General features: G+C 26.5%; 2 protein-coding genes across 7 annotated transcripts in view; one reads left to right on the top strand and one right to left on the bottom strand.

Moving 5' to 3' along the window:
• Window positions 1–1,041: 1,041 nt before the first annotated feature.
• On the bottom strand, window positions 1,042–4,553 carry LOC134829650 (zinc finger protein draculin-like). 2 transcript variants are annotated; one of them, XM_063842845.1, is made up of 2 exons: window positions 3,399–4,553; window positions 1,042–1,905 (listed from the first exon to the last, which is right to left on the bottom strand). In XM_063842845.1, the coding sequence occupies exons 1-2, from the start codon at window positions 4,485–4,487 to the stop codon at window positions 1,270–1,272; spliced, it is 1,725 nt and encodes a 574-aa protein (XP_063698915.1). In that variant the 5' UTR covers window positions 4,488–4,553; the 3' UTR covers window positions 1,042–1,269. The 2 variants fall into 2 exon arrangements, with proteins under 2 accessions (XP_063698915.1, XP_063698914.1); XM_063842844.1 differs by lacking the exon at window positions 1,042–1,905 and adding an exon at window positions 1,935–2,685.
• A 1,042-nt stretch (window positions 4,554–5,595) lies between these two features.
• LOC134828374 (semaphorin-1A) overlaps window positions 5,596–12,687 on the top strand; it is a 51,814-nt gene continuing 44,722 nt past the window's right edge. For 3 of the 5 annotated variants that reach the window (XR_010161898.1, XR_010161901.1, XM_063841324.1), the window contains exons 1-3: window positions 5,596–6,080; window positions 10,328–10,631; window positions 11,543–11,885. Coding sequence is in view for 1 of the 5 variants with exons in the window: in XM_063841324.1 (XP_063697394.1) it covers window positions 11,735–11,885 (151 nt within the window). In the remaining 4 variants the exon portion in view is untranslated. Of the gene's footprint in view, window positions 6,081–10,327; window positions 10,632–11,497; window positions 11,886–12,687 lie in introns of those variants that run through there. The other 2 variants (XR_010161899.1, XR_010161900.1) reach the window with 2 other exon arrangements.

Genomic DNA, 12,687 nt, shown 5'->3' on the forward strand with positions numbered 1-12,687 from the left:
GAAAAGTTGAGGTTTCGCAATTGGATATTAATGAGAGAAATATTGCGAGACGATTCTAATAAGAAATATGAGAAAACATTTTATGAGGATTTTAATTTAATAAGATAAGTATTTTTTTTTTTTTTTTTAAATTAAAAGTTTTAATTATATTTTTTTCTATTTCAGAAAAAAAGTTAGAAATAATTTTTGAAGCAGTTAACATTTTCTTCTCAAAACAGTTCAAAAATAATCCTCAGCCTACTTTACATGAATATCTTGATGCCAGAACTGGATTAAGTCAGAAGTAATTTGTTCCTTCCCAAATAATCCGAGTGAAGAAGAGTCGGATTTTTAGATGTTCATCTTAAGTAAATTTTATGGAGCAAAGGAATACTCAAGAGTCAATTTTTGTTACTTGTTAACGCCGTTAAGCTGTTTAAAAAAAGTCAAATTAAAGCAACCATGGAGTATAATGCCTTCAATAAAAAATAGAAAAAAACGACATTCGGATTCTGACCTCAAAGGTAACGTGTTTGGAAAAAAGGCTTTACATTAATCTTTTACCATCGGCATGTAACAAACATTCAAATTTGGAAAAAGTTCTCATCAATATCTTTTTGGAAGATATGGTTATCGAACATGAACTAAAAATCGAAGGGCATATTGTTAACAAACATTAAGATTGAAATTCGTTCAATAAGAAAAGACTTCAATAGAGCTTTGTGGATGTATCAAAATATGAGTCTTAAAATATTCTCAACATGTTTCATTTTTTAATGAAAAAGAAAAATACTAAAAGACATCTCGCAAAACTTTCAAATAAAGCGAAACACAATTCTTCACAAAATACAACAAGCACTATTCAGAAAGAGAAAAAACTATGAATGAAGTCGAGAAATGCCTGAAGCGCATATAAACACTCGTCGCAAGTACTCGTCGCATAGTCTACGAAGGCAAAAAAAAAGTTTGATATGTTTTTAGGTACAAAGGAGAGTGTTAAACGTTTATTTAACTTTCGGTAAACGACGGTAAAAGATACGAGGCGCTCACACATAAGACTTGATATTGAAGGTAATTAATAGAGTAAAAAGAGAAGCAAAAAAGCATAATAAACTGGTTTTGGAAGAAAAAAAGATAAATTTTAATAAATTTTATGTAAGCATTGCGTGTAATGTAATATATGATCCATTGTCGTTTGTTGGAAAGGTCACGTTTGTATTAAGAGTGAATCTCGATCGTTTGGAAATTTTTTAACATTTTTGTTTTTTTATTAAAAAATCGTATCATTTATTAGTTCTCTAATTTAACATTTCCAACAGCAGCAACTTTTTCAACTTTCCTCCATACTTTTGTGACAAACTTTTTGTCCTTCGCTTTATGCAGCGTCGTGCCCTTCGGCGGTAATTCGTATTCCGGATGACATTTCATAATGTGTTGTCGCAACGATTCATTTCTGAAGAATTCTTCGGGGCATACAGGACATTCGTAATCTGTTCGATTTTCATGGAATTTTGCCATATGTTGTTTCAGTTTTTCCTTTCTTTTGTACTCTTTATCGCACAACGAGCATTTCCATGGTCTCTCGTTCGTGTGAATTATTTGGTGCTTCTTCAGGGAGTGCAGAGAGTAACAAACGCGCCCACAAGTCGGACAAATGAAAGTTTTCTCGGGATTGTGTCGTTGCAAATGTCGTTTAAGTAACGTTTTTTGCGTCGTTGTGAATTCACAAAAGTGACATTCGAATTTTTGCAGTTCTTGATGATATTGCGAGATGTGATATTGAAGTCCGGAATCACTTTTGTACGTTTCTCCGCAATGAGGACAATGCAAAAGGGGCTTCTGGATGTGTAAGTCGTGCATGTGTTTGTACATTGAAACTTTTCTGATGACTTTTTTACAAATATCACATTGGGCAAGTTGTCGTTTCTGTAAAAGAAAAGAAAAAAAATCGTTAATTTTTAATTTTTTAAGAAAAATTCAAGATTTTCATTAAATTAACAAATTTTTCTTCAGTTCATCGCAAATTTTATTAAAATTATTTTTTATATTTCAATCGAATCCAAAAATTTGAACATCTTCTTTGACTTCGAACATCGCTGTATGTCCTAAAGTATCATTTCGTTTCTCCAACTGAATGATTCTCCTCGGCAACATTGATTTTGTTTCACACATTACTGTTCCCGGCGGAGGCAATTCAAATTCCGGATGATTTTTCATCACATGTTGCCTCAAAGCTTGATTCGTAACGAATGTATTTTGACAAACGGGACATTCGTATCGATATCCCTCATGTACTCGCTGATGTTGTCGCAATTTCTGCCTACTTTTGTACGTTCGACTGCAATAAGTGCACGAAAATGGTCTGTCATCCGTATGCACAAGCATATGACTTTTTAACGAATCCAAAGAACCAAAAGCTCTTCCGCATTCCGTACAAATGTGATTTTTTTCTGCGTTATGTCTCTTCAGATGGCGTCGCAGCAAGAATTCTTGTCGTGTCTCGAAATCACAAAGATGACATTGAAAAGTGTCGACTTGCATGTGATATTGGGCGATGTGATATTTCAGTCCCGAAAGACTTTTGTACTGTTCTCCGCAATGATCGCATTTGTGAGGATCCTTTTGCATGTGCATGACTTTCATGTGACTGTGCAGAGAGCTTTTTGTCTTCAATAAACGATGACAGATGTCGCATTCGAAGGGAACCTAAAAGAAAATGGAAAAATTAATAATTTTCTTTTGATATTTCACAGAGCTGTGAAGGCAATTTTCAGATTTGAACACAAAAACGAGGCAAGACGGGCTTAAAAACGTCGAAAAACTTCAAAACTCTGTGAAAGAAAATCAGAAATGTTTGTTTGTTAAACCCGACTTACCTTCAAACACTTGAAAATTCGTAAAATTTCACTTTTTTGACACATTTTCACTAATTTAGGCTTTTTTTTATTTTTTTTTTTGTTCAAAAAAATAAGAAATTTTTAAAAATTATAAAAAAAAACATTATTTTAATTTTTGAAATTTAAAAAAAAAAATAATAAAAAATTTTTAAAAAAATTAAAAGAAAAAAAAATTGATTTTCAATAAAAATTTAAAAAAAAGCATAATTAATATTAAAGAAAAAATTTTTCAATTTTAATAAATTAAAAAAAATTAAATTTAAATAAATTAAAAAAATTGCTCAATAAATTTAAAATAAATTAAATATAAAGAAAAAATTTAAAAAAATTTTTAATTAATTAATTATTGATAATTTTTAAAATTTAATTTTTTTTTTAAAAAAAATTTTACATTTTTTTAAATTTTTTTAAAAATTTCTTATTTTTAGAACCAACAAAATTTTTTAAAAGCCTAAAATCAAAATTTTCGCGATTTCACAACATCAAAAATAAAAATTTCTTCAAAAAATGGAAAATTCTTACCTCATTCGTGTGCCTCGTGTGACAAGCAACAATATGCGCGTTCAATTTCTTCTTTCCGTGCTTCACAACGGGACAATAGGGACACACCATTTGCTGCAATTCCAATTTTTCCAAATATCCTTTGCACTTTGTGAGATGAATTTGCAGCAATTCTGTCGTAAAAGTGTAGTTATCACAATAATCGCACTTGATGGTTCGCTGTTCCGCATGCACATTCGCCAAATGATGTCTCAGCGTTTGAAGATTTTTCAGTTTCGTCGCGCAAAACGGACATGCAACGCCTCGTGCCATCTCATCAGTTTGCCTTTCGAGTTCCCTGTGACTTATCGCGACATGACTTCTCATATTTCGATACGTGCCGAATACTTTTTCGCAATATTTACAGGGGAACTCACTCATTCCCTCTTTGGCAGCTCGAGCTCCGGGACATTGTCGCTCGTGATTTTCCAACCATTCCTTGAAGTGATACGTCTTGTCGCAATACGTGCAGGCATGATCGGGTTTCACTTCGGGATGTTGGTTCGTCATGTGTCGCGACAACGATTGATTTGTCGAACAAAGTGTTTCGCAATACGGGCAGGAAATTTTGTTTTGTTCAATTATTGTGTATTGCGGATCGACTGAATCGTATCCGATTGTGTCAATTTTGTTTTCTTCCTTCACGTAAGCAAGTCCAATGTTCTCCAAACCCTCAATTTCCTCGGCATCCATGAGTTCTTCGATAGTTTTTCCCGTATCGACAGCCATTCCGTATTCCGTATCTTCGAGCGGGACATCTTCGACGAGTTCTAATTCCTCGACAGCAACTGTTGAGCATCCTTCTTCGTCTTCGGCGACTTCTGAAGTTAATTGATTGAGGATTTCTTGCGTTTCGTTGAGCGTTTGTTTGAATTTGAACATCTCCAAGAGGACAATTCCGCAGTTTTCGCATAATCGATGCGGTTCGGTTTCGACATTGATTTGATATCCGGAGACTTCTTCCAACATTTGCTTGTAAGATTGGTCGTTTAAGCCGATTTCGTCGAGTTTGAAGTAATCCACGATATCGGTTTCAGCAAGACAGCCACGACAAACGATATTGAGATCCATTTTGGCTGCTTTTGTCACGGAAAAGACCACTTTTGGTCTGTTATTTTGATTTTTTGGAGGTAAATAATCCACTCGAACAAGCCAACATTGAACTGAATTAACAGGAGGCGATTTTTTATACTTTTAGACGTTTTTCATTAATGACTTTGAAATTTCAGGGGGGTAAAGTTGAAAATTCGTTTAAAATTTTTATTTATTTTTAATTCTGGATTTATAAAAAAATTATTTTTTTATTTTTTATATGATTAATATTTTTTTATACAAATTTTTCATATAAATAAAATTTAAATAAATAAATTAAAAATTAAATAAAAATTAAATTAAATTAAATTTGATAAAATTAAATTAAATAAATAAGTTAAATTAATAAATAAAATTTTACGAATTTTTTTAAGAATTTTTAATTTGAATTAATTAGAGAATTTTGTTTTAAAATTCGTAAAAATATGAAAATTTTAATTCCTTTTAATTATTTTATATTTTTTTATGCTTGATTTATGAAAATTTATTTTTTTGTTAATTCAATTATTTTTAGATTAATTTTTTGCTAATTTTTTATTAAATTTAAAAAAAAATAATTAATTTTTTATCATTTTTTTTAAAATTAATTAATTTTTTTTAAATTTAAAATTTTTAAATTAATTTTTTAAGTTATTTTTTAATTAAATAATTTTTTTAAAATGATTTTCTTAATAGAAATTTTTTAATTAAAATTTAATCTAATTTTTCATAAAAAAATTAAAAAAAATAGAATTTCATTTAAAAAATCGTAAAATAGCAAAAATTCTTAAATTCTAACGGTTTTTTCTTAAAGAGGGGGAGAGGCTTATCTTTCAAGTTTTGCATTCAAGTCAAAATGACAACCAAAACTCAAAATCCCGTTGGGATAATTTTCTGTACGTCATTTATGCTTCGTATGCTGCACGTGTCCTGTACTGTTATCTCCAAAAACAATTCGCATTAGGCAGTTGCGGTACAATACCGTTATAATTATACGCTACAGATGCCGTACCCATGAACACACACCTCAAAATCATACAGATAATCGATTTTTTTGAACCATAAAGCTAAAGTTGCTCGAAACAACAATATGACGGTCCGCAGAAAATTCAATAATTGAGAAAAAAATAGAAAAGAAAAGCTAAAAATTACACAAAAATAAACACAAAATGTACGAAAATCCAGAATAATTCACGCGATCGGTATTATTTACCAGCAAATCGCTTGTGTGATAAGTGTTTTAATTGTGATTAATATTAAAAATAATAATTGGTGTTTTTTATTAAGTGTTGTATTGCTTCGTCGGATAAAAAAAAGAAAATAAATATTTGTGAAAAGTGTATGAAAAGGTGCGAAGAAAAAAGCTTGGAAACGACAAAGTGACGAAAAAATGCTTGAAAAATCCAAATTTTAACTAAAAAATATTGAAAAAGATTAAAAAAAGAAAAAAATTGCACAAAAGACCAAGCATACACACAACACACGTCGTTCACACATACTTTTGATTGGATAAAGTTTCACATACGAAACCATCGACACAACACAGGATTATCTCAAAAAATCGGTAATTCACGGAAAATCCCAAATCAAAAGGTATTTTTCATTAATTTCTCCGTAATATTTTTTTTATAAATTTTGATTTCAAATTTTTTACGACGTCATAAGCGAAAAATTTTTTCTTAAAGTTCGCACGAAACTGAAAAAAAAATCACCGCAGACCTGAAAACCGCATATCAAAAGCCTCCTTTCATAAATAATCACAAAAAAACATGAACATTTTTTTTTTGTAAATTTTATTAAAATTATCGATCGAAACACACACACGCTCGTTCAGTGAATCATGTATACGATGGGAATCCTCTTTCGTACGACACGACGTCATACAGCGAATTTCATGTTGCGGAATTTGTCTGTACGAGGCTCGTATGGATTTGGTAACATTCGGTGTGTCTTTGACTTTCGTGCATTGAAAATTGCTGCTTGCATTGAAAAACACACAAGCGGAGAAAATAAATTGCGAAAATGCGATTTTTTGTTTTCCCATGTCAGAAATCAAAAAATATGAAAAAAAATGTTCGTGCGAGTCAAATATTTGAATAACATTTTTCGGAGAAATTTTAAATGTTTTTTTTTTCTTATCAGACATTATCGAGACTAGACAATTATTTTTGAATTTTTTTGTGTGTGCATTAAAGAAACCGACACAGAACTGACCGGTCAACTCATGTTATCAACTTGTCAAGAATTTTTAACAAAAACAAAAAAGTTTTATTGCTTTGGTGTAGAAAGTTTTATGAAAATAAATAAAATTTCACCAATGGAAGTTTTGATAGTTTTAGAATTTTATTTTAATTTTTTTTTTGATAAGAAAAAAAAATTACGTGAACAAGATAAAGAACTTTAAAACATTTTTTAACAAGTTTTATTGGTTTTGAGAAAATGATAAAAAAAATTATTGAGAATTGTCTTTCGATAATTAGCACAAAATAAAAAAGAAAAGAAAGTTCTGTCAATTATTTTTCCGTTTTCTTAATAAATTTTCCGTTTTTTCCATTGTTTGTTGAACAAAAAGTTGTTACAGACCGGAGATAATTAAGATTTCTTGACGTTTCTGACCAATAATTCATGTGTGTTTGTCACAGTGATTCCAATTACGTGAAAAATTTAATGCTCGAGTAACGATTTTAGTGAGAAATTTTCGGGGAGTTTTAAATTTTAAACGAGTTAAAGTTAAAAAATGATAAATTTTTATTTTTTTTACAATTTTAATAAATAAAAAATTTAAAAAATTGGATTTCAGTAAAAAAAGAAATAAAATAAAATTAAAAAAAAATAATAATTTAATATTTTGTGAAAAAAAAATAATTTTTTAAATTTAAAAATTAGAAAAAATAAAACAAATTTTCTTAAAATTATAATATTATTGGAATATTACTTAAAAAATTCAAAACCTTAAAGACAAATAATTTTATTGAAAAAAAAAATAAGAAAATATTAAATTAAAATAAAAAAAAATTATTTTTTTTTTAAATTTAATTAAAATTTAATAATTAAATTTTAATAATTAAAAAAAAATTGATTGATATTTTTTTTGTTTAAATTTTTTTTTCTATTTAATTTTTTTAATTAAAATAAATTTTTAAATTAATTAATTAAATTATAAATTATTTTTCTCAAAAATTCAAAGTTTAAATACTTAAAAGTTCAAATTGTTAACAATTGTCAAATTTTAAATCAAAAAAATTAAAAAATTCGACTTGAAAATAATATTTATTTAAAAAAATCTTTAAATTTGTTTAATCTCTTAAAAAAAAATCTGAAAAATCCTCAAACCAAAAAAATCTTGTAAAAATTTCCAATAAATTTATAAGAAAAAACGTTGCTCAAACATCACTCGAAGAACATCTTTAACCTTTTTTCTTGCTTTTCTTCTGAAAAAGATGACACATGTGTTTGTTTGTAAGCCCCTCTCGTAATAACAATAAAAATTGCAAATAAAAGAGAAGAGACAGGGAAAGTCATCTTTTTTATTTTATTTTCCTCGTGTGCTCATCGTTGCTTCTGTAGCAGACAAATCTCGCACAAATAAAAAAGCAAAGCAAAAAAAAATCAAGAGAAATATTTTCTTCATCGCAACTCAGCACAGAAGCACTGAGGAACAGACAGCAGAAAAAGAGAGAGATCTTGAGACACAACTCCATCTTTCTTCATATTATTATATATATTTTTCTATTCTGTAATTGTTGTTTGTTCATTCGTTACGTACGTAACATAATTTTTTTTGTTGCCTTTTCATTTTGCGCTGCCAGATGGGTCGATGTCGCTGCTTTTGTTATCTAAACGGCGAAGAATATGAATGTGTGTCGTGACTTTTCTCATTATATAGTTAATAATATAATAGTAAAAATATACATTTTTTCACTGTACAAACATTTATTAGACGTTGAAAATGTCGCTCTTGTTTTGTTTCTTGATGATGATAATCTTTCATTTTTCCTCCGCTGTCTAAATGAAAAAAGACGGAGTCAAGGATGTTAAAAAAAAAGTTGGAAGAAGAAATAAAAGGAGATGATAAAGCATTTATGGGTTCAAATGCCATGCAATAATAATTTGTAATGTTATACATTTTTATTTTATTTTATTTAAAAGTAAAACTTTTTTTTTTTTTGAAAATTATTTTAATTTCCTGTGGGTTAGATTATGCAGTGAAATACAAGATTTTCTCAACATAATAATTTCCCATAGTTTTTCGTTGGTTCGTTAGTTAGTTTGCGAAAGAGATTTCAATCTGTAAGTCGCAGAGTTAGCATGACTCGACAACATATATAACATACAACAGTGCTTACGGAAAATTCGTACAAAATTCTGTGCAAGTTGTATTATATTTCAAAATCATTTGTTTTAATTAAAACAATATTAGATAAGGGTAAGGCAGGTTCAGGTCATCATGTTGCAGCAGGTGATTAGTCAGTTTCGTGCTTTGTTTATGTGACTTACGAGAATATAATTATTATTATTATCATAAGGGAATTTATCTTTTTTGAAATTTCTTCTATGAAGATGCCTTTATTTTAAAACTATGTTTTTTTAAATTCAAAAAATTATTTTAAAAATATATGATTTTTATATAATTTTATAAAATATAATATAAAAATTTTTTAATTTTTACTATAAAATATAAATTTTTAATAAATATTATTAAATATGTATAATTTTTACATTAATCTGAACATAAATTATATAATTTGTATTTAAATATATGTTTAATATTCTTTCTTATACAAACATTATAAAATAAACATAAGATATATAAATTATATATTATATTTTTTTTTGTTTAAAAATAAATTTTGTTTAATAATAATTATAATTGAAATTTTGAAAAGTTTATTAAAATTATTCAATTATGTGTTTGTGTTAGAAATAAAAAATTAAATTCGTAATATAAAAAATAACAATACAAAATATTAAATATAAATAATAAACATTAAATATTACTTTTAAACACATATTATATTTTTATACATATTTATTTAATATTTATTAAGTATTGTTATTTTTATATTACAAAATTTAAATTTTTTATTCCTAACATAAACAAATAATTAATTATATTAATAAATTTTTCAATATTTCAATATAATATAAACAATTTATTATTTAGGTATATATCTTATGTTGATTTTATAATTTTGTAAAAAAATGAATATTAAACATATATTTTATTACAAATTACATAATTTATTTTTAAAATTAATGTAAAAATTATACATGTTTAATAATAATAATGTTAAACAATCAAGATTTTAATAAAATTGTTCAAGATAAATAATGCTTATCATATATTTTATTAATTTAAATTAACCTAATACTTTATTTTATTATTATTTGCATTGAAAAAAATATCTTTTTATTTATTATTTTTAATAAAAACTTTTATAAATACTACATTCACTGAGAAAAAAGAAAAAAAGGCGCCTTAAAATATCATTCATTGCGCATTATCTTAATCCTCATAATTTTCTAAGTAATTTTTCTTACTTCTTCTTCTTTTCTATTTTATATTTTTCTCCATTTCTCCATAAAAATATCAACTACTGTCGCTACATCGCACAAATAAAATGAAAAATCCTGTTTTAAAATCAAACTAACAAACAAAAAAAAATATTTATTATTAAAAAACTGCAAACAAGATAAAGTAAAAATTGAAAAGTGCATCTTTCTTACGACTAATTCTCTGTCGTCGTACAACTTTGCCTTCATCCAAAAAGACACGACACGACACAGAAACAGAAATAAAATAAAAAAGTAATAACAAAACTTCTAAATACTATTTTCAGATAAACCTGCGACGTGAACGAGCGAATACGAGAGCGGCAGAAAAATATTACCGCAACACATCGTACAAGTGCAAAAAGTGTCTCGTTTATGCTTTAAATGTGAAATTTTTCTCGATTTCCACGCAAGAACCTGCAAATATATACAAAAATTATTGTTGTTGTTGTTGTTAGACACAACGCGAAGATATTTACTGACTGAGCACGACGACGACGACGACGTGAAAATAGAAAAAAAGTAAGAAAAAAGGAGTAAAGTGTATAAGCCTAGCTGAGAACTTTATGGAATCAAATAAAATATTAAATGGTGAATAAAGTTTTGTGTGTTTTGCTTCGTTCGTCGTTCTTTCGTTCGGGTTTCGGTGAATGAAGCAAAATATTTTTTTCTCTGAATTAATACGAAAAAGCAAATAAGAGTTTGTAGTTCGCTTATTAATATTATTATTTTATTGTTAGAAATTCATTTTATGCGAAAGTTTGAAATTAAAGAAGAAAAAAAGTGAAGAATTTCATAATTAATGAATATTGAATAACTTCGTGCTGAATGTTAACTATTTTTCTCTCGACCGTAATTTTTAAAGCATTTCATGAAAAAATTAAATAAAAATATTTTTCTATCCTTTTAAAAATTAAATATCTAAATTTTTATTTAAAAAAAATTAAAATAAATAAAAAAATTTAAAATTTTAAAAAATTTATTTAAAAAAAATTATTTAAAATTAAAAAAAAAATAATTTATAAAACATTTAAAAAAAAAAAAATATAAAAAAAAAAAAAAAAAAATTATATAAATATTTTTTAAAAATTATTTTGACATTCATGAAAATTAAAAAAAAATAATTAAAAAAAAAAAAATTTTTAAAAATTAAATTTAAAAAAATAATTTTTAAAATAATTGAATTAATTTTTTCCAACAAATTTATTAAAATATTTTAAAAATTATTTTATTTTTTATAAAATTATATTTATAAAAACTTTTTAAAAAATTATAAAAAAATATAAAAAACACAAGAGTTCGTAACTTTTTTAATAAAATTATTTAAAATACGCTTTAATTCTTCATTTCGTGACAACTTTAAAAATTTAATCTCATTTTCAAAAAAAAAATTCACAAATTACCCGGGAGAAAAGTTAGTTAACAGTCGATCTCATCCCGTGAACTTTTCGCAGGTGAACGACCGTGTCACGTTTCTAATCTCATTAATTTATTTTTTTTAGTTCTCGTCAGTTCGCATCATAAAATCTAGTCAAAAAAAAAACGTTTAATTACGCAGTCATTTACGGAATAAAGTGAATTAAAATAAATAAAAAGGGACATTAAATAATTAACCCTTTTTTTAAAACGACACACAAAAGAGAGAAAAGAAAATTACCAAGCGACACACAAAAAAAAAAAAAGTTTTTAGAAAAATGTCACTTCAACCCTCAACGAAACGGAGAAAAGTTGTTCTCACAACGAATTTCATCACCTACATTCTCGTCACACTACTCGGATTATGCATTGGCGGGAATTTGTGTGCCTGGCAGGAGAACATCAGACCAAAACTATATGTTGAATTAGGTAAGTTTTGCTTCCAAAATATTTAATTAAACGCATTTTTGTGTTGCTGCGGTGCTTGAGTGACGTGACGTGATGTAAATAATTTCATTTTGTTGTCAAATAATAAAATAAATTCATAAAATTATGCGCAAGGCGACGAGGAGAGACGTAGTTTCTCGGAAAAAAAGAAGAAGAAATGTTCATTCGAGTGGAATTAAAATACTTTTTCAAACAACAAACTTTTTAACCGTAAAAGACTTTTGAAGTTGGCAAGAAGAAAGTTTTTTCTCCCTTTTTCTCCGCATCCGAAATCGTACTTGCCTTAACAACTATTATTATTATAATTATGTCAGAACGAAGTCTGGAACGCAAAAAATAGTTTTCTCGACTTATTTTTAATTTTGTGCAAGTTTCCTTAAATGGCACTTCTAATCTATATGAGAAAAAATGTGAAAGATATTTACCGACAAATCACTTTAGAAGTTCTTTGAGCTTAATTTTAAAGTTTTTAGAAGTTATTTTGTTAGTTTTGAAAATTAAAAGGAATTTTAGAAGAAGATTTTCTCCCAAAGTTTTTAATTTTTAATTAACTCTTATCTATTTTTGAGCCTTTTAATGTTCTTTTACGTCATTTTAATGAATTTTCATCAATTTTTTTGATAATTTGATAATTTTAAGCCTTTTAATAGATTTTTCGAAAATAAAAAAAATTTAAATAAATTGAATTTTTTATTTAATTAAATTTAATATTTTATTAAATAAATAAATAAAATATTAAATTTAATTAATTAAAATATTTTAATTTTTTTAAAAAATAAATAAA

The sequence above is a fragment of the Culicoides brevitarsis genome, chromosome 2, assembly GCF_036172545.1.
Source record: "Culicoides brevitarsis isolate CSIRO-B50_1 chromosome 2, AGI_CSIRO_Cbre_v1, whole genome shotgun sequence".
Taxonomy (NCBI): domain Eukaryota; kingdom Metazoa; phylum Arthropoda; class Insecta; order Diptera; family Ceratopogonidae; genus Culicoides; species Culicoides brevitarsis.

Coding starts and splice junctions, on each gene's coding strand:
- LOC134829650 (XM_063842844.1), bottom strand. CDS start 4,487: ATGGATCTCAATATCGTTTGTCGTGGCTGTCTTGCTGAAACCGATATC. Junction 2,686..3,398: donor ACACGAGGCACACGAATGAG/GTAAGAATTTTC, acceptor ATTTTCTTTTAG/GTTCCCTTCGAATGCGACAT.